The sequence below is a fragment of the Cynocephalus volans genome, chromosome 9 (assembly GCF_027409185.1).
Source record: "Cynocephalus volans isolate mCynVol1 chromosome 9, mCynVol1.pri, whole genome shotgun sequence".
Lineage (NCBI taxonomy): Eukaryota > Metazoa > Chordata > Mammalia > Dermoptera > Cynocephalidae > Cynocephalus > Cynocephalus volans.
In genome coordinates, this window is record NC_084468.1 from 104,244,003 (window position 1) to 104,265,088 (window position 21,086).

General features: G+C 35.6%; 1 protein-coding gene and 1 long non-coding RNA gene across 3 annotated transcripts in view; one reads left to right on the plus strand and one right to left on the minus strand.

The window, feature by feature from the left end:
• Positions 1 to 2,710: 2,710 nt before the first annotated feature.
• Positions 2,711 to 21,086, plus strand: part of MYOZ2 (myozenin 2) — a 39,698-nt gene continuing 21,322 nt past the window's right edge. The window contains exons 1-3 of one of the 2 annotated variants that reach the window (XM_063107935.1): positions 2,711 to 2,876; positions 3,433 to 3,520; positions 19,210 to 19,379. In XM_063107935.1, the coding sequence (XP_062964005.1) occupies positions 3,445 to 3,520; positions 19,210 to 19,379 (246 nt within the window). In that variant the 5' untranslated portion in view covers positions 2,711 to 2,876; positions 3,433 to 3,444. Of the gene's footprint in view, positions 2,877 to 3,430; positions 3,521 to 12,615; positions 12,696 to 19,209; positions 19,380 to 21,086 lie in introns of those variants that run through there. The other variant, XM_063107936.1, reaches the window with a different exon arrangement.
• Positions 5,724 to 21,086, minus strand: part of LOC134386028 (uncharacterized) — a 56,952-nt gene continuing 41,589 nt past the window's right edge. Inside the window, exon 3 of the long non-coding RNA XR_010024438.1 lies at positions 5,724 to 5,822. This is a non-coding gene — a long non-coding RNA (uncharacterized LOC134386028). The remainder of the gene's footprint in view (positions 5,823 to 21,086) is intronic.

A 21,086-nucleotide genomic window follows, 5' to 3' on the forward strand; every position in this document is an offset into this window, starting at 1 on the left:
ATCTTTATAATAACAATCAAAATTCTGTTTAAAGTTCAGCATTTGTGTCATGAAGTACATGAATAGCATACAATGTTTTAAAAATACAGTGATTTGTTCTTTCTTCTTTTATAAAACAAATAACTCAGAAACCAGACAGCTTCTTATGTATAAATAAGCTTAAAAAATAAGGCAAGATAATTCTAAGTATAATATATCTGGAAAATAAACCAAACAAGTAATATATTGTATTCTGTAAAAATTTTTAAAATCTTTTAACATATCTCCTTTCATTTGGGAAACCAAAATTAACATAAAAATTATTGTCTATTGAAGACACCATTTTGCTGAGGATTGAATTTTTCCCCATGTATTAGAAACTTAACCACCACTATGACAGTGTTAAGACGGTGGGAAATCCTATTACGGTAATTGAAAGGTGGGGCCTTGAAGTGATTAGATTGTGAGAACCATACCCTACTATGAATTAATAAGTTGATGGCTTAGTGGTGATCATGGGCATGATTCTGAAGGCTTTAAAAGGAGAGCACTAGAGGAGCTCTCTCTCTCTCTGTTCAAGCCATCTGCCCCCTTGCAATGTTATACCCGCATCTCTGAAGTCACCACCAAAGAACACCCTCACCAGATGTGTTCTCAGGATTTTAGACTTCCTGCCTCCAAAACTGTAAGCAATAAATATTGTTTCTTTACAAATTACCTAGTTTCAGGTATTTCTGTTATAAGCAACAGACGAATACACATTTCAACCTTTAAAACTATACATAACATAAAGTTGAAAACCTATTAAGATAGTCAAATAGGAAAACTGAGGCTTTCTAAATCTATTTTTATTTTTTACTGAATAATGCAGTTGATTATTCTAAGGCTCCAAATCCATTCATTTTGCAGGAATAATAATAATTGTAAAAGGAAAAATAAACAATAGCAAAATAAAAAATAAACATTTGTTAAACTTTATTAAACTTTTGCTATGTATCAGGAATTTTTAAATTCAAGTGGTTGTTCATTTATTACAATCCCATTTCCCCCCTAATGTTTGACATAATAGGAAGAAAATTCCAAACTCATACCAAACCTTTAATGCATTTCACAATTAATCTTCAACCTATTCATTTATTCATTCATTCAATGAGTATTGAGTACCTACCATATATCAGATACAGTTCTAGGTGCCAAAGATACAGACAAAGCCCAACCCGTTATGGAGTTCATATTTTAGTAGGAAAAAGAAATATCAGATAAATAGATAATTTGAGAAAGAGAGGGTGAGAGAGAGAAGGAGAGAGAGAGAGACAGAGAGAGAGAGACAGAGAGAGCTGATAGATATATAGATAAAATAATGTTGACTGAGAGTTGTTACCCAACAGCCCTTATCTCCTTTGTCAATGTTACCTCTAACTTATTGGGCACATGGCCAATCAGAATACAAGCTACATTTCCCAAACTCTTTTGAGTTATGTATGGCTATATGTCTGAATTCCACCCAATAGGATGTAAGCAGAAGAGGGATGAACAATATTAAGACATGTTCTGAAGAGGAAACAATGTTTTCATTTATTTCTTTTTCTTTTTCCAGCTGGCTGAAATATAAGCAAGCTGACTGGAGAGGAAGCAGCTGATTAGGCCCAAAGGGTAGGCATTTTAGAGGTAGTGAAGCAAAAAATTAGAAGATAATTGAACTTCTGGCAATGATGTCAATCATGCCACTTGAGACTACTTACATATAGACTAAGCTTACCTATGAGAGAAATAACCTCCATCTTTCTTTAAGTTTCTGTTTTTGGGGTTTTTCTGTCACTCCCATTTGACTCTGATCTTAACTAATACAAAAGCATAAAGAAAAATGAAGCAGAGTAAGGGACTAGAGAGTGGCATAGTGTGATATTTTAGACAGGGTGACTGGGAAAGGATTTTATGAAGAACTGATATTTGAGCAGAGTCCGGAATGCACGAGGGAGTGAGCCGTGTGGGTAGGGGGAAAGCATGTTCTGGGAAATGAGAAATAGTAAGAAGAACAGCCCAGAGAAGGAAACATGCTTTTGTGTTCAAAGACCAGCAAGAAGGCCAACATGGCCTACCTTTCAAACTTCTTATCCTATCATTCCACAAACAGAAATTCTTGACTCCAGACCTCATAGAGATTGGTCAACTTTGCAAGATCTTGTTTCCATGTGGTCTCTTCAAAAAGCGAGGCCCAGTTATGACTCTAAGCTTTTACTCAGCTTCGTGGCTCAACCACTAATGGCCCATTTCAATATGATCCCCTATTTCATTCAAACATACCCGTTTTTCTGAACCTAGCATAAGTTCTCACTCCTGCTTAAGGCCTGGCTCTCCTGATCCACCCACATTGCTTTTTTTTCTTAAGTCTCCATATATATTATTGCTTGTACTGTTCATTTTAATTATGAATAATCTATCATTCCGTTCTAATTCATGTATGCGTCTCCTTCTGCCTCAATTAAGATGTAGCATAAGAGCTATGTCCTAAAAAGTTTTAAGAAATCCCTTTGGCTACTATCTCTTCAAACAAAAGTTGCTCATAAAAAATTTCTGCATATCCAATGAATGAGTATTTTATTCAACCATCTCACAAACCAGAAACACAATGGAGAGAACCTAATCTTTCCCTGTTCCTCCCTTTGGCCAGGAAGATATGAGTAGCTAAAGTATTTGGTGCTATATATAGTCAGTTGATGTCAGCTGGATGCCAGTCTCTTCAGAAAGGCTCAGTCCCCAGTTTCAGTCAGAACTAGGGACCATGCCGTCCCAGGTTCAAGGATAAAAACCATCGGGTGCCATCCAGATTCCATCTCCAGAGTCTTCCTCCACAAATTGGTATTCATCCCTGCTGAAAAGCACAGCCTAACAGCAAGGTGAGTATATTGCTTCCTAAAATGTTTTATTAGTCAGTTGTCCAAAGAGATTCCTAGTTGTGACTCATAAATGGGCATTCTTTTCATTAAAGGACAGCTGTTGATGCCAGTATTAAAATACCACCACCACCAAAGAATTCTGGTTTAAGCTGGTGTCTCTTCATTCTTACAGTTTGCTGGAATTGATGTACTGTGATGCTGTGCAAATGAAGGCCAGTAAAGAAACCATGACAGATTGAAATAAACTGTGGAAGAGAGAGAGGAGGGGGAAAGGAGACTAGCTCTTTCATTGTTTCTCACTGCCTGTTGATCATTGTACTAATGTACAAATAGGATGGGGTATGAAACTCCGAGTATCATCTTCAGTTCATTGTGACACTGCCTGTCAATGAATAACATGCTGTCACCAGACAAGGAATGCATATTAAAGTCTCTCAGTGGAAAGAAATAAGAAATTCGTAATAAAGAACAAAGATGTTCTCTCTCAAAAGGATGATTACAAAACACTCCAAATGAGTTCTCCACATTACCAATAATGTCTTTTTATTTCTAACAGGGAACAAAAACCATGCTATCACATAATACCATGGTGAAGCAGAAGAAACAGCAAGCATCAGACATCATGAAGGAAATCCATGGAAATGGTATCAATAAAAATCCTTTATAGTGTTAATGTAGCTCAGCTTTAACGTAGATCCTTCCTGACTTTATTTAATATTCTACAGTTTACTTCCTTTCAGTTCTTGCTGTTCTGTCATAAACCTGAAGCTCCAGGGGGTGCAGAAAAGCCTATGGTAACTAATCCTCTTGTAGTCATCCTTTTTCATTTGAAAGCTATTTTCAGATGAACAACTGCTATAAAAGGAATGAAGCAATTTGACAGCTGATGTACATTCTACTTAGCTTGCCATTTGCATTATAAGTTAATATCACTCCCAATTCTTTTTTTTTTTTTTTGACAGGTCTCATAGAATCCTGTCCTTATTGTCCACTCCACATTGTTTATCTTGATTTCTTTTACCTTATGTTAATTACACAAATCATTCAAAATACATTCTATCATCACCCCCCGCCTTTTTTAAACAAAAGCTGTTGCTTAAGTTGCAATTCATATTCACTGCTTATTTGTTTAACCCCAAAACCAATCTTCATATTTAGTCATTGATTTGTGAACATATTTTGTGTGAAAAATCTACTTTTATTTATAATTTGGGGGCAAATATAGAGAAAGTTCTTGCAGTCTCAAAGCATATGATTCAAAAAATTTTAATATATACAAGTATTAAATGCAAGATAATTTTCCACTCTCTCCTTTTCTCTAAATTCTGGTAAGTAACTCTAGAAAGTAATGCTTTATACTTTGCATTTTGGTTATTATAAAGGAAATTCAACTTCATTCATGAACAGAGGATAGCATCAATTTTAAAAGTTAAGTTGAAGATCCAGATTATTTTAAGGACTGATTTGGCCCATTCCGGGTATATTTGTAAAATTTTCAGAATGTTTACTTATTTTCCCTCTATTGACAAGGAATATAGCCTTTCACCATAACAATATTGAGACCTGGAGGCATGAGTCCAGGTGAGGACAGCTGGGAATGGGGTTGAGTATAGAGTTTTCACATTGTACCTTCCATAAAGCAAACTGAACAGAACCAGTGAGAGACTTTCAGATACTCCCACAACAACGTAATCATATCTAAAGGATGTTATGTTTTCTACTTTCTGCAATATAAAATCACTGTACTGTATTCAACTTGATTCCCATATTTTACTATGATGTCAAATTAGTTTTGAATAAAACGAGAATAATTTTGAACCAGATATCAGAACTGAATTTGTACCAATTCAAAGTTTCAAAATTCATGCTTATTTAAAATTTTTATGCATCTTTGTATTTCCTGCCTCAGGTAGTTTACTTGAAATTGTATAGTTTTCCTGAGCAAAAAGGTGAAAAATCAGATAATCACTTGAGTTTGAGACTAAATTGTTGACCTTAAAACGAGACTTTGGAAAAGTTATCATCTTCTAATTGTATCATAATCATAAATCAATCAATTCACTTAATGTATCCCCAGTCTAAATCATATGTTGGAGTCTACTCTGTGCTAGCTCTGACATAGACCTATAAGAGTAAGAATGTCTTTTTTCCTTTTCTATAAACATAATTATTGTCTTAATGAAATATAAAGAAAAAAAATCAATTATCTCCCAAAGGAGGGAAAAGACTTCAGAGACTGCCTCACCACCAGTAAATTCTAGCCATGTAAAGTCTGCTGAAGCCCTCCCTTCTACCACACTGGATGAGTTCCAGCTCCCTTAAGAGGAGTCACATGCTCTGCCTTTGTTTGGTTGTCAAGTATTCCAGATAATGCAGAAATAATCAGACTCTTTCTTAATATCCCAGATAAAATAGCTGTAGTACTTCACGAAACAGTTCAAATATTTAATTTTCCTCTCTTATTTTATCTAATGTCTTATATTGTACTTTACTATTTGTACACAGCATGGCATTGAGAGATCTGGAGTTAGGAAATTATTTTTTTAAGGATGCAGAAATAAGACATAGATTTCAGAGAAACCTTTTTGGGAATAATTTTCCAAATGTTCAAATACTTCACAGCAGTAAAAATCTGGATAATTTAAGATAAATCATGCAACTATTTCAATCTTAATTATAAGACTAAATAAATCAAATTTGGGCTTTTAAAAAGTGAATAGAGAAGGGTGTTTTCAAGTCCTTTCTCCTACATCCTCCTCCCTTTGTGCATCAGCTTTTTTTTTTTTTTTTCAGTATTATAACTGATTTTATTCATTATCACTTTCCAAAAACATTTACCTGGAGGAGAATAAAATGTGACAATAAGTTGGCTAAGCCAGTTGTCCTCTAAACATGAGGTGGAAATTCAGTCCAGTTCTTGTAGGGGAGAGAGTTTTTGAGATGAATCTGTAAGAAAATATAAAAACCAAAAAGGGAAAATTATATATCAGAGCACTCATTCTGTCAGAAAAAGAAATAACCTCAAAGAATTACTGAAAAATTCTGTCCATATAAGTTACAGTCCTAACTGAATAGAATGAGTAAAAAAAGGTGGATAACTCCCAGCGTCTATACCCTAAGTCATTGCTCAGCATGGATCCATTATGACTTGGGATTAAATTATGTACCAGAAGCAAATATACCACATTCCCAACAAACAACTAATAAAAATCGTCCCCTAGCACTAAGGCTGCCTACTCTCAGATCAGTCTTCCCCCTCATCACATCACAGTCCTGATCATCACCGTCATCATCATATTGGAGAAGCAGAGCTGATGGTGAAGCTGCTCTGTATTACTATTGTGATACAAACCTCTGTGCTTTATACAAAAGTAGCTCAGCCACAGCTACCATCTAACAAATGCTATTGTAAAAGACAGACAAAAACACACAAAAATACTTTGCCACTGTCTGTTGCATGAATTAATTGTGGAGACAAGAAAAGATGGCCATAACAGCTCCCTGCCCACCAGTCCTGTGCAGTTTACCTCTGAATCTTCACATAATTTCCATTATGAATCAGGTTCCTCTCTCACTCAGTAACTCATCTGAAACTTGAAGACTGAAGAAAGAGAGAGGGATAGGGAAGGATAAAGGGATAGGAAGTAGTAAATTGATAGAGAAAGAGACGGGGCAATCAGAATGGAATAAGGAGAGCCACTCTAGAGCAATTGGCATCTGTTTAGAACTGGTGAAGAAAAGGAATTGGAATTAAAATAATCATAAGACCTGGGAGTATGATGTTCCCTGACTTTAAGCACAGATATTGCTGACAATTGAGAATAGGAGTTTCATAAATAAGAAAGACAACAGTGCCTCATAAGGCTGTTTTAGTCACCCTACAGTTTTCTCACCTGGGCTCCAGAAGGGCTTTTTTTTCTATGTTTTTTGTTTGATTTTTTTTTTTTTTTTTTTTCTCCTCATGACTGGCAAACAGCTTTTCCCAGCACACAGAAAAGAACTGGGCAGATTATTTTTGCAATTTCAGGAAGAGAGCTTAGCTTTGTGGTTTGAAAACAGGAAGCCCAGTTTCTAAATGGAGTGCTATTGTTGACACAGTACCAAGAGCCTTGGGTTCCAGACTAGACATCAGATTCCTCATCAGAAAATGAGGAAGGTTGAAGCCATTGATATATCTAATTCTAAAATTCCATCATTTAATTTACTGAGCTATGCACTGAAGTCAAACATTAGTGTATTTGAGTTTCCCCACCAGTAACAAAGAAAATGACAATATTGACATAAATTGTAAGGACCCTTTGAAAAAGTGCAGAGTATAAAGTCTAGAATTTCAGATGAATGATTATTTGAAGAACATTTTACTTTTCCCATACAAGCATATTTTAAACTGTAATTAGTCAAATCTTCAACATCAAAATAAGGATGCCAGGAAGGCCTTAAAAACCTCATATCAAATATAAAAAGTTTGGGGAAGAAAAAAAACTTACTTAATGGCACAAGTTTGTTAGTTCTCTTTTGTTTGGTTTGACTTTTCCAATTAGCATTCTCATAACCCCAAGAAAAATCAGAGCTTGGAAATTGCGTGTTTTCTTATGAAAACTGGTATGCAGTCATGTCTTGTGAATTCTCAGATTTTCTGAACATCTGATCTCTAACAAGGCCCTCCAGAAAACTAGTACCAGAGAACTAAGCTAAATTGTATTTTACACCAAAGTTGAAATTGCAGAGTTTAATTCTAGCCATATTATTTCATTATCCTAGTTTTCATTGATGCTTTTTTCATTCTAGTATGCTCTAGATGTACACACTGTACATAGTACTAGGTGATTCTGTTTGTGTAATTCAATTTGAGTAACTTAATGTATTGGTAATGTTCATAGATTTATACAGCTCTTAAATGATAATTTTCCATTAATGACAAATTTTTGAAAACTTTATAAAATAGTCTAGCAAATCAAGACAAAGATGTAAGAAACAGGAAAATAAAAGAGTCCCACATGGTTTTCAAAATCAACTTTTTTATGTAGAAAATTATCAATAAACTCTTTATCAGTTGTAGTCTTTTCAAGTATTATCCAAAATCACAGTCTGGACTATAACCTTTTACATTATATGAAATTTATGAAGTACCCGTATATATACGCATTATTATAGACTATTAATATTTTATGGACTATTATTTATTCCATACAGGCCAACAGTCTGTAACTAGGCAGAAGAGTCCTGAGCAAAGGTAAATAAAATCTCTTTGCCTCAATAACCCTTCTAAATAAAAAAATAAGCCCACCCTAAAGCGAATAAGCTTCAGCTAGCTCCCCTTCTAGTGGTTTTACCATTCTGTCAGAATTACGGGTGCCAGTCAGTCATGGGAAACTTTTTAAAAAAAATATTATCTATTTTACTACAATCACTTTTAAGTGGGTATCTTTACATACTATGGATTGGATTCAATGATCTAATGAAGTTCTGGATCACTATAAGTGACACCAATAGGAAAGTATGCCTAGCAATATTATTTTCAATAGATGACCTAATGCCACAAAGACAACCTTCTAAGCCATGAGGGCAAGGATATGTATTCTGAAAGTGACGTATCATTTATCAGGCATCAAGATTAAACACACTGCAAAGACCCTGTGCAGGGGTTTGAAGTAAAGGGCAGAGAACAGCTGAACTTGGAGTCTATGTGCTCACGTGACAGCATTCTTCACTCTGGAACTTTAAGTAATGAGAGTGATCATACATTAGATTCCCCAACTCACAAATGATCCTGGAATTCCTGCTCCAATGACATTGTAAATTTAATAATTAGAAGGAAAGGAAAGGAAACCTCAGGGAATTTAGTTTATGTCTTTTGTTGTTTGTTTATGCAAAATATCTTGACAACATATTGACATTGATGGATGTGTCCAGTGGTATGCTAGTAAATATTTAACAACTGGTTCTCTGGGTGGAGGGGGGGTGGGGAGGGAAATGCCTTGCTTTGTAGAGTTTGCCAATTCTGTGGTATAAGTACTCCCACCAGGGTCAATTTCAAGCTTCCATCAAGGAGCACTAAATGCAACATTAAATAGTATTTTCACCATACAGATACAATAGATATAAATAACCTCAAGAGCATAGATAATAGCAAAAAGTAGTTTAAAAAATTATGAGTGGATACTTTTTGAATGTTTACTGCTTCATTTTTAATGTGATTTATTTAAGTATTAAGTTTATATAATTTAGTTCTAATAATGGTGTACTCACTGTGTTTAACTACTGGCTTACAGAATTTTTGAAAATTTATCAGTCAACTCTTGTGAACCAGTACAAGCTCTCTCCAGCACACCACTAGATTTATCATCCAGTGCTTCTGGCCCTTGTCATCCAAAATACCTTTGGACAGTCACTCTAAGCAAATTAACTCACTGTCTATTGCCTATGGAGTAGGAGGAAGAAAACTCAGGCTTAAAGGAGATGAAACGAAGTATGAAGAATAAGAAGAGAGGTTTAGAGTTGGTCAATTATTTTTTGTGCCTTTTCCTTCTATTCCCTTTTGTCTCTTATTTCTCCTCTTTGTTGGCATAAATTTACTAGTAATTGTGGATTGCACCAACTGATTATTTCTTTGTATGCCTGGCCATCCAGGACAGGTAAGTTTCCCACAGCTCCTGTTGCACTTCTATTTCTTGTAGCAGCTTGAACGATGGATATAATGCTTTGCTAAAGAGGAGTGAATGTTTCTTATGAGCCCAAATGAACTAGTGGCCAAGGATATAACTATTTGTTTCTACCTCTGCTCTCCTCTCTTTCCTTTCTGAGGACTCCACTACTGGGCTTCTACGCCAGCCTTCTTCACCTTTCCCTGTGACTCCAATCTTAATACTTTTCGGACCTCTATCAGTGAAAACAATCTTAATACTTTTCGGACCTGTATCAGTGAGATAACAGAAAGTCAGAACCCAAGTAGCTTAAACAATAAAAAAAAATTACTGTATCACATAACTGAAAAGTTCAGAGGTGATCTGAGGTGATCCAACAGCACAGGTTTGCCACCAAGGACTGGGTTTTTTTCCGTCTTTACTTTGATCTCTTTGAGCTAATATTCATCCCAAGTCTGTCTCTATTATTCTACCAAGTAATTCCTAGCAGTCTTCCAGGCAATATACAGTACTTTCTCATTTATGTCCAGCAGGAAAAGAGAGCAAAAGGCAACACAACATTTGCAGAGAAAAGTCCTGAAAGTCACTCTCATTGGCCTAGGTTAGGTCACATACCTGTTCCTGAATCAATTGCAAAAGTGATTAATTCCCAGAAGACTGTTGTAAATCTCAGGGGCCAGAGTGATGAAATTCATTTAGGTCACATGGTTAGTTCAGAACTGTTGGTGAAGTCACTAACATACTTTTGTTGGGAAGATAAAAATGAGATAAAAACATTTCCTCAAATTTTTGTCTTGGGGCACCAAAATTAAACTTATTCCATAACTTGAAATTTAGAACTTCTAGAAATCAACATAATATGTTATTCCTACTTTCTGGTTCTATTCTCACTTAACTGTTTATAATGACTCAAGTTGTTCCAAATGATAACAAAAAGGTGGAGGAGGAGAAGAAAAGTTGCATTCCTATTTGGGTTTCCTCCTTGAAAATCTTTGTAACTTTAATTTAAAGAGAAAGATTCTGCTGCTTATGAGAACTGCCATCTCTGCATTATCTCGGGGTTGCCTACTTTGGAGTGTTTTCTATTTCCTGAAAATATCCCATTACAAATGTTTTTCAGGAAAAAACTAAATTTGCTTAAAAATACTATTTGTGATATGTAATTATATTGACACAGAATGGGTAATTCTAGAAAAGTTTTGATGGACAAAAATCTGTGGGTTTCAGTTTTTTGTGTTAACATTCTGTCCTCTCTGTCTCTGTCCGTCTCTCTCTCTCTGTCTGTTTGCTCATTGAATCCTTTTCAGATTCATTTAGAGACAAATGCCCTCTTCTCCTCCTAGTATTACACCAAATTCTATAAGCAATTCTGTGTCTCTTCTATCTTTTGTGATCTAAAGGGCACTTGCTATTTTGATTCCAGAATCAATTAGTTGAAATAGCTCGCCCTTGTCACACTGTCTAGTATATTGAGGAATATTCATAGACACACTGAAATATAACCCAGTCCTCCTTCTATGTTCCAAACACACAGTGACAGACTCCAAACACTTGCAAATAAAGGTGAATATTCCCTGTAGAAGTCAGCAGAGCCAGCAAGCAAATCCCAGGAAATTGTTGTAAAACATCCTCATCTACTCTGTTCTGTTCCTCCTATTCCTCTTTCATAGGCTATTTCTACCATCCCTTGGCATTGTAAAACACAGCATTTTAACATTTTGTTTTGTTTTGTTCTGTTTTGGCTTTGGAGAGTTAGACATAGCTGCTCTGCATTGCGTTAGGAAGAGCTATGAAATTTTTTTAAATGAACTTTTTCTTTTGTAATTATTTTTAGGGAAGTTTTAGGTTTACAGAAAAATTTGGTAGAAAGTATAGTGAGTTCCCATATATACTCCTCCCCTCAACAACAGTTCTCCCTGTTATTAATGTCTTGCATTAGTATATACTTGTTATAATTGATTAATCAATATTGATACACTATTATTAACTAAAGTCCATAATTCACATCAGGGTTCACTCTTTGTGTTTTATAGTTCTATGGGTTTTCAAAACTTTATAATACCATATATCTACTATTCTAACATCATACAAGGTAGTTTCATTGCCCTAAACATCTCCTGTGCTCCATTTATTCCTCCCTCCTTCCCCACAAGCCCTTGGCAATCACTTGTCTTTTACTGTCTCTATAGTTTTGTCTTTTCCAAATGTCATATAGTTGTAATTATACAGTATATAGCCTTTTCAGTCTGACTTTTTTAACTTAGCATTTAAGAAAACTTTATATTTTTCCATGGCTTGATAACTTTTAATTAAACTTCTTATTTTGAGATAATTGTAGTTTCACATCCAGTTGTTAAGAAATAATACGAGGCTGTCCTAAGTACCTTTTCCTAGTTTCCCCAATGGTAACATCTGGCAAAATCATTATATAATATCACAACAATAATGTTACCATTGATATAGTCACGAGAAATAACATTTCCATCACTATGAGCCTCTTGTGTTAACTTTTTATAGCCACACCCACTCCTCTCTTTCCCCCATCTTTCCACAATCCTGCCAAATATTAATCTACTCCCCATTTCTATAATTTTTTTTTCATTTTAAGAATGCTATGTAAATGGAATCATACAATATGTAACCTTTTGGGACTGGGTTTTTTCACTCAGTGTAATTCCCTGGAGATTCATCCAGGTGTTGTGTGTCTCATGGTTTGTTCCTTTTTATTGCTGAATACCAAGGTACGAAGAACTAAAATGTGTTAAATAAGTTACCCATTGAAGTGCATTTGGGTTGTTCCAGTTTTTGATTATTAAGAAGAATGTTGCCATGAACATTTGTGTATATTTTTGAGTGAACATAAGCTTTCATTTCACTGGGATAAATGTCCAGTATTGCTGGCAGTTCTATTCATTTTTTAACAGAACCTACTATATTGTTTTGCAGAGTGAATGTAACATTTTACATTTCCAGCAGCAATGTATGAGTAATCTGGTTTCTTCATATCCTCCCCAGCATATGGTGCTGTCACTATTTTTCATTTTAGCCATTCTGATAGGTGTATAGTGACTTCTCTCTCTCCCCCTGTCTCCAAGACCATACTGAGAAGATCTCAGATGTAAATGAGAAGGGACTTACTGGGAACTGGGGCAAAGATCATCCTTGCTATGAACTGGTAAGGAACTTAGCTGCATTCTGCTCACGCGTAAAAGTTTTTCAAATGTGGTGCTGACCCAGGGTGTTTGGTAGAAGAAATTTCTAAGCAGCAAAGAATTAAGGAAGTTGCATGGCTACTTCCAATACCCTATGCTGAGTTACAGTAGCAAAGGCATGACATAAAGCCAGAATTTAAAAGGGAAGCCGAGTATAAAGATTTAGAAAATTTGCAGCCTGGCCATGCAGTAGAGAAGCAGAGAGCATTTTTAGGAGAAAAATGCATTGGTGCAGACTAGTGACTGCTAGAGAGAGTAGTACAGAAGAAAGGAATTATCAAGAGAAGGGGGAAAAGGCCATGAAGGCATTACAGAAGCCTCTGGGGTCAACCCTTCCATTGCAGGCCCAAAGGCCTAGGGAGTCAGAATGGTCTTGGGGAACAGGCATGAGGTACCCTCCACAGGCTCACTGCCCAGGACCACCTCAGGAAGCTGCTTCCAGCACCAGCACCCTGACTGTTTTGGCTGCTCTAATTGTGACTAAATTGGCCCCATGTGTGGCTGGACCCTCAGCCTTGGAAAATACAAGCCAGAAGCTTGGCAGCATCCACGTGGTGTTAGTTTCTGCAGGCTTGCAGAATGCCAGAGCAGCGGTGGCTTGGGATCCTCCATGATGATTTCGAAGGATATACTTACTGAAAAGCATGGGGACCTAAGAAGAGACCTGTCATGGGGTGGATTCACTGCATACAGCCTTTGCTAGAGCAATGCCAAGAAGAAATATGGAGTCAGAGTTGCAGCAGGAAAACCCCTATAGTGCCATGCCTAGTGGAGCCATAGGTCATGGAGATCCCAGACCTATGAAGCATGCAATGCCAGCCTGCAAGAGCTGAAGCATCACCTGAGATTAGGAAAGCCATAGAAGCAGAGCTTCCTGAGGACTTGGGGACCCAACCTCCACACCAGTGTGCAGACGATGTCAAACATGTAGTCAAGATACATGATTCACCAGCTGTAAGATTTAATGCCTGCCCTGCTGGGTTTCAGACATGTTTGGGATCTGTTACTCCCTTCTTCTGTCCTATTTCTCCCTTTTTGAATGAGAATATGTACCCTACGCTTGTCCCACCACTGTATCTTGGAATACATAACTTGTTTTGATTTCATAGATGGGTCTTTGAACTTTGAACTATTGATTTGAAACAAGTTAAAACTTTGGGGACAAAATGAATATATTTGTGTATGAAAAGGATGTGAGTTTTGAGGGGTCAGGGACAGAATGCTGTAGATTGGATGCCCTTGCAATGTCATTGAGGCTTAATCCCTACTGTTAACTGTTAAGGGTAGGAAATCCTTATTATGATAATTGATAGGTGGGGTCTTGAAGAAGTGATAGATTGTAGGACCATGCCACAGTGAATGTATTAATAATGGTGGTCAGGGGTGTGGTTCTGGGGCTTTAAAAGGAGAGCATGAGAAGCTATCTTGCTCTCTCTGGTCTCTCTGCTCTGCCATTTTCTGCCATGTGAGTGGTGGTACTGTTACCACCAAGGCTTTCACCAGATGTGTTCCCTGGACTTTGGACTTTCCAGCCTCTGAAACCATAAACAATAAATTTCATTTTCTTTATAAATCACCCAGCTCTGTGTATTTTGTTATAAGCAACAGATACAGACTAATACATGCAGGACTGGTATTAATTGTTCTCTAAATGTTAGGCAGAATTCTCCACTGAAACCATCTAGGTCTAAAGACTTCTTCTTCTCTAAAAAAAGAGAGTTTTTAAGTTATAGATTCAATTGCCTGAATAGTTATAAGATTAATCAAGTTATCCCTTTAATGTTAGGTGAACTGTGGTACTTTGTGCTTTTCAAGGAATTGGTATATTTTTTCTAAGTTCTCAAATTTATGTGTTGAATTGTTTACAGTATTCTCTTATTATCTGTTTGATATCTACAGTGTCTATGGTAATATCCCCTATTTTGTTCCTAATATTGTTAACTTGTGTCTTCTCCATTTTTTTCTGTGTCAGTCTTAACACAGACTTGTCAATTTTACTGATCTTTGAAAAAACTAGCTTTGTGCTTAACTGACCTTCTCTATTGTTTTTCAGTTTTCAATCTAATTGATTTCTGCTTTTATGTTTATTATTTCCTTCCTTCTGCTTCCTTTGGGTTATTTTGCTCTTTTTTCCTAAGTTTTTGAGGTGGAGCCTTAGATTGTTGATTTGAGACTTATCCTTTTTAAAAATTTTTCATTTAGTGTTATAAATATTCCTCTCAGCACAGCATTACCTGTATCCTGTAAATTTTGATATGGTGTATTTTTATTTGCGTTCAGTTTAATGATTTTTTAAATTTCCCTTAAGATTTCCTTTTTGACCCATGGATTATTTAGAAATGTTTTGTTTAGTTTCCAAGTGTTTGGAGATTTTCCTCTTATCTTTCTGTTACTTATTTCTAGTTTGATTACACTGTAATCAGAGATAATACTCTGAATATTTTAATTCCTTTAAATCTGTTGAGGTTTACTTCATGGCCAAGCCTATGGTCTGTCTTGATATATGTTCCATGACACTTGAAAAGAATGTGCATTCTGTTGTTGTTGAGAAGAATATAACTGTCAATTAAATCCTATTGGTTGAATTCTTTTGTATTCTTACTGCTTTTCTGTCAGGTATTCTATCACTTGTGGGGAGAGGACTGTTAAAGTCGCCAACTATAACTGTGGATTTATCTATTTCTCCTTTTAGTTTTACAGTTTTCATTCCACATATTTTGTAGCTCTGTTTTTTGGTGCATACACATTTAAGATTTCTAGGTCATTTTGGTGAATTGACACTTTAATCATTATATAATGTTCTTCTCTGTTTGTGGTAATTTTCTTTACTCTAAAGTCTACTTTATCTGAGATTAATATAGCCACTCTTGCTGTCCTTTAGTTAATGTTTGCTCAATATATCTTTTCCCACACTTTTACTTTCAATCTGCCTATAATGTTATATTTGAGGTGAGTTTCTTGTAGGCAGCATTTAGTTGAGTCATTTTAAATCCAATCTGCCAATCACTGTCCTTTAATTGGTCTATTTACAGCATTTATGCTTAATGTAATTATTGATGTATTAGAACTTAGGTCTATAATTTTAATTTTAGTTTTCTGTTTGTCATCTCTGTTTTTCTTTCTGCCCTCCTGTGGGATTACTTAAATATTTTTTAGAGTTCCATTTTGATTTATCTATAGTGTTTTCAAGTATATCTGTTTGTATACCTTTTAGGAGTTGCTTTAAGTATTACATTATATATGCATAAGTTATTACAGACTAATGATGTTGTTATTTTCCAGTTCAAGTGAAGTATAAAAACCTTACCTACCTTTATGTCTGTTTATCCTCCCCTGTTTATAATGTAACTGTCTTAAATATTTCTTCTACATATATTTACAATTACATCAGTTAGTGTTACAATTTTTGCTGCTACCATCAAATGTAACTTAGAAAATTTATGAGGGGAAGAGAAGCCTTTTGTATTTACCTATATTTTTGCTTACTGTATTCCAAGTTTCCTTCTTTGATTTTTTTCTTTCTGTTTAAAGAACTTCCTTTAGCCTTTCTTTTAGGGTAGGTCTCCAGGCAACAAATTCTCTTAGCTTTCCTTCATCTCAGAATGTCTCAATTTCCTCTTCATTCCTGAAGTATATTTTCACTGGACATATGAGATTCTTTGCTAACAATTCTTTTCTTTAAGTACCTGGAAAAAAATATTGTGCCACTTCCTTCTGGTTTTCTTGGTTCCTAATGAGAAACTCACTGTCATTCTAATTGTTTTCTTCCTACAGGTAAGTTGTTGTTTTCTTTGGCTGCTTTCAAGATTTTTTCATTGTCTTTAGTTTGCAGAAGTTTAAGTATGAATCTTGCTGTGGAGTTTCTTTGGGTTTATTCTGCTTAGGGTACCCTCAGCTTCTTGAATCTGTAAACTTATATCTTGCTAAATGTGGGAAGTTTTCAGACATTATGAATACTTCCTCAGTCCCACCCTTTTTCTCTTCTCCTTCTGGGTCTTCAATGACATAAATGCTGTATCTTTTATTATAATCACACAAATTCTTAAGCCTCTGTTCATTTTTTTAAAGTCTGTTTTTTTCTCTATTGTGCTTACTGGTTAATTTCTATTGTTCTGTCTCCCAGTTCACAGATTCTTTTGTTCCCTCCATTCTGCTGTTGAATATATCCATTGAGCTTTTTATTCTGGTTATTGTATTTTCAGTTCTAAAGTTTCCACTTGGTTCTTTACATCTTTTATTTCTCTGATGAGATATCCTGTTTGTTTTTTGCTAAAGTTTTCATTCTTTCTTTCTTTTTTCATTTATTCTAAGCAGCTTCCTAATTGCTCTCTGAAGCATTTTTATCATGGGTGTTTTAAAACCTTTGTCAGATAATTTTAACATTTTGGTCATCTCAGTGTTGGCATGTGATTGTCTTTTTTCATTCAGTTTGAGATCTTCCTAGTTCTTCATATGATAAGTTATTTTTTATTTAAGCCTGAACATTTTCATATAATGTTCTGAAATGTCTGCTCTTATTTAAACCTCTATTTTCATCTGCCCTCCTCTGACAATGTTCTAGCAGACAGAGGGAAGTGTCACTTCATTACTCTCAGGTGAGGCAGAAGTCCACCTTTCTGACTTGGCCCCCATTAAAACTTTAGGGATGGTCTCCTCATTACTGCTGGGATGGGATAGGAATTTGGGCTCCCACATGGTCTCCACTAATACTACAGGGAGGAAAAGCTTGTTACTTGCCAACAGGGATCAAAGTCCCAGCTTCCTACTTGGCCTCTCTGATACCAGCCTAGTAGTAATATTGAGGAGACTTGTTACAGCCACACAGGGTGAAATTCTAGGCTCCCCACTTGGTCTTTGTTAACATGAGTGTGGGAATGAGGCCAAAGTGTTTTCTGTGGTGTTTGGCCAAAGTAGAGTGACTTGTCTAAATATTTTCTGTCTTTCTAGGTTGCTCCTTTCCTGATCACTTGGTTAGAGAGAACAGTCTTTTGCTGGAGCTTTGTTGGCACTCATTGGTGTTTCTGGGTTGCCAGCATCTTCAGCTCCAAGTCTGAAATATATGAGGCTAATAGAAAACCCGGAGAACTCACCACCATGTTGTTCCTTGGGCCCTGGGATCCCTAGCTGGTCTGCCTTCTTCTCTCCACTTTTCAGAGTCTTCTTATTTCTGTTTTATGTATAATGTCCAAGATTACTAGTTGTACGTAATAGACATGTAGGGGAAAATAACATATACTCTATCTTCCTAGAAGTGGAAGTCTTAATGCTATGATTTTGATAATTAGTGGAGCTCCTCTCCATGTAGTGGAGATAATATTAATAAACTGATTTTTTCAAAGCAAAATGGGGAGAAAATTTAACAAGTAATTCTGTTGTTTTATTCCAAACACTCCCAAAAGCTTAATTATTATGGTTAATTTGTCATATCATCAAAGAATGCTGCCCCAATCAAACAAAATAATTATTTATTTTCCACATGGTCGAGTATTTCTTCATATGCATTTAACAGCAGTCCACAGAGACTAAAGGACTCTGTGGGTTATACAGAAATATATTCCTGATTAAATAAGCAAGTTGAAGGGTTTCATCTTTTGTGGATTTTGGAAAAGCTCTTTAGTACTAGAAATAGAAACTAACACTCATCTACTGAACATCTCCTATATTTTAGGCACAGAGGAGCAAAGACTAAAACCTAAAGAAAATGCAAACTATAATCAAATAAAAGCAAATCAAGTATATGTGATTCAGTGTTATGGAAATATAAAGAAAACATGAATAATTGTGAATAGTGATTTTAGAGAAGGGATTCACAGAAATAATATTTGAGCTGGATTGGGGAGGATGTCCCATCAGTTCTTATCATCTGCCTTCTTTATATAGGCTCCTTTTTGCTGGATACAGAGTGAATAGTATTTTGACTGAGACTGGGAAATGGGGTGGGGTGAGGTGGGAGCATAGACATTTCAGTAAAATGGATAGCTCAAGCCAATACATGAAAATGTGGATAGCAAAACAGAGCTTAGTAACATAATTATGAAGTAGTGCTGTTTGAAAATTCACTTAATATGGAAAGACTAAATTGTGGTAATAGTAATGACAGCTAACTTTTCTTCACTCTTTGTATGTGCCAGGTACCATGTCAAGTGCTTTAAGTGAAGCATTTTTATTTAACTTTCATATCAACCCTTTGCAGTAGGTATTATTCTCATTAGCCCACTTTAAAGATGAGGAAGTTGAAGTTTAGATAAAATATGTAACACATCTGTGATCATGCAGCTATAAAGTGGTAGAGCCAGGTGACTAAACAGCCCATATCTTATTCACCCCAATAGCATATATCATAGGCAATAAATTAGGGAATTTAGAAAAGCATTAAAATGTTCTTACCTAGGGCCGGCCCATGGCTCACTCGGTAGAGTGCGGTGTTGAAAATGTTCTTACCTTGGGATTTTCATGCATCTAAATATTGTTTTACAGATGTAGATGGCATGAACCTGGGCAAAAAGGTCAGCATCCCCAGAGACATCATGTTGGAAGAATTATCCCATCTTAGTAATCGTGGTGCCAGACTATTTAAGATGCGTCAAAGAAGATCTGACAAATACACATTTGAAAATTTCCACTATGAAACTAAAGCACAAATTAATGTAGGTATAACTTAACCATGTGTTATCTAAATAAATGGGCAGCATTTCTAAATTTGTATGTATTACTAGATTCCAAAAAAAGTATTCTACATATTTTCTTTCAACTGATTCTGTTAGACTTTTTTTTTTTTTCATGAAAATGAATAGTTTAGGTGTCTAAACAAAAGAAGTACTGTGTATGATATAAGTATGCTTTTAGTTCAATAGAGGCATTGTAATCTTGTCAATTTGGCTCTGAGGAACTAGTCTGTTCTGCTAAGAGGAGGGAGAGGGAGTGGAGAGAAGTGGTACTGAAAGTTTCCATGGTTTTATCGCCACCAGTTAAATGTTTGAGATGGAAACACTTCCAAAGCACATAGTGCTCCACCAAGTAAGGACAAACATTTTATTGGCTGAATATACACGCTGGCACTAAAACATTCCTGGGAAGCACAGACATTCAGTCTCCTCTCAAAGCATTTATTCCACATTGTGCAGGGAAGTCTGGTCCCTATTAATGAGAAACCAGTGTGGACATACTCTTTGGGCAGATATTTCCTCAACTGAAAGCTAATAAACAAACAAAAAATTAATTAAATTATATTTTACTTGTTATATTAATATTATATTCACTTACACTGTCATTTACAGAGCTTGTAGAAAAAGAAGTTCATAGTAGGAAGGCAACCAGCTTTGGGAAAATGGCTTTAAAAATCAAATACCAGGCATGAAAAATTAAAAAATTAAAGTAGTGCACTGGTCCTAAATTTGAAGAGATGAGAGAGACTACAACAAATATAAGGTTTTTTTGGTTTTGTTTTTTTTTTTTTACCAGTAAGGGGATCGCAACCCTCGGGCACGGTGTGGTCTGCACCACGCTCAGTGCACTGGCCATCCCTATATAGGATCCGAACCAGCGGCCTCTGCGCTACCAGCGCCGCACTCTCCCAAGTGAGGTGCAGGGCTGGCCCAACAAATATAAGTTTTATTTACTGAAGGTTTCTTTCTATAGCTATGAAAGGTCTAGAAGTTTACTTACAAATTTAAATCTGAAAACTTATTAGCTGCCATCACTGATAAGCTGTTTAGAATGGACAGCTCACTTCTTTACAGCAAACAGATTTCACTGAGATCTTTTACCATAATTACTAAAACAAATTATAGAAACTAATATCCACACCCACAAACACCAAAATTTCATTCATTCATAAAATTTCTATTTCAATTTGTATATTTCTTATTAACAGTAAATGTTAAGAGGACATTTTAAATTAATTTTTTCACATTAATGAACATCCTTTAATATCCATGGATCTCGTTGTAATTGTGAATTCAGCTAGACATCAAATCTTCCTCAACTACAGTATTTACATTTGTGAGGGATGATTTTTCACTTGAAGTCATGGATAAATGGAATGTTATGTTACCCTGTAGTTATGTCCAGTATCTTTTTATCAGAAAATATCTGTGGCAAATACAGTGTGAGCCTAAAATAAACCCTATTCCATCTGACAAAGTCTGACTATGTAATCATATTCTTTCGATAATGACAACAAAGTAGACACTCTATGGAGTAATAGACAATTTTCTTTCAAAGGAAAGTCTTTGAAAAGTCATCTGCAAGACTAGACATCTGAATAAATGAATAATGCCAGTTTTCATAACTTCTACTTACACATCCAAGAATAATACTTTAACTACAGTTCTGGAGGAAGATACACTGAGATA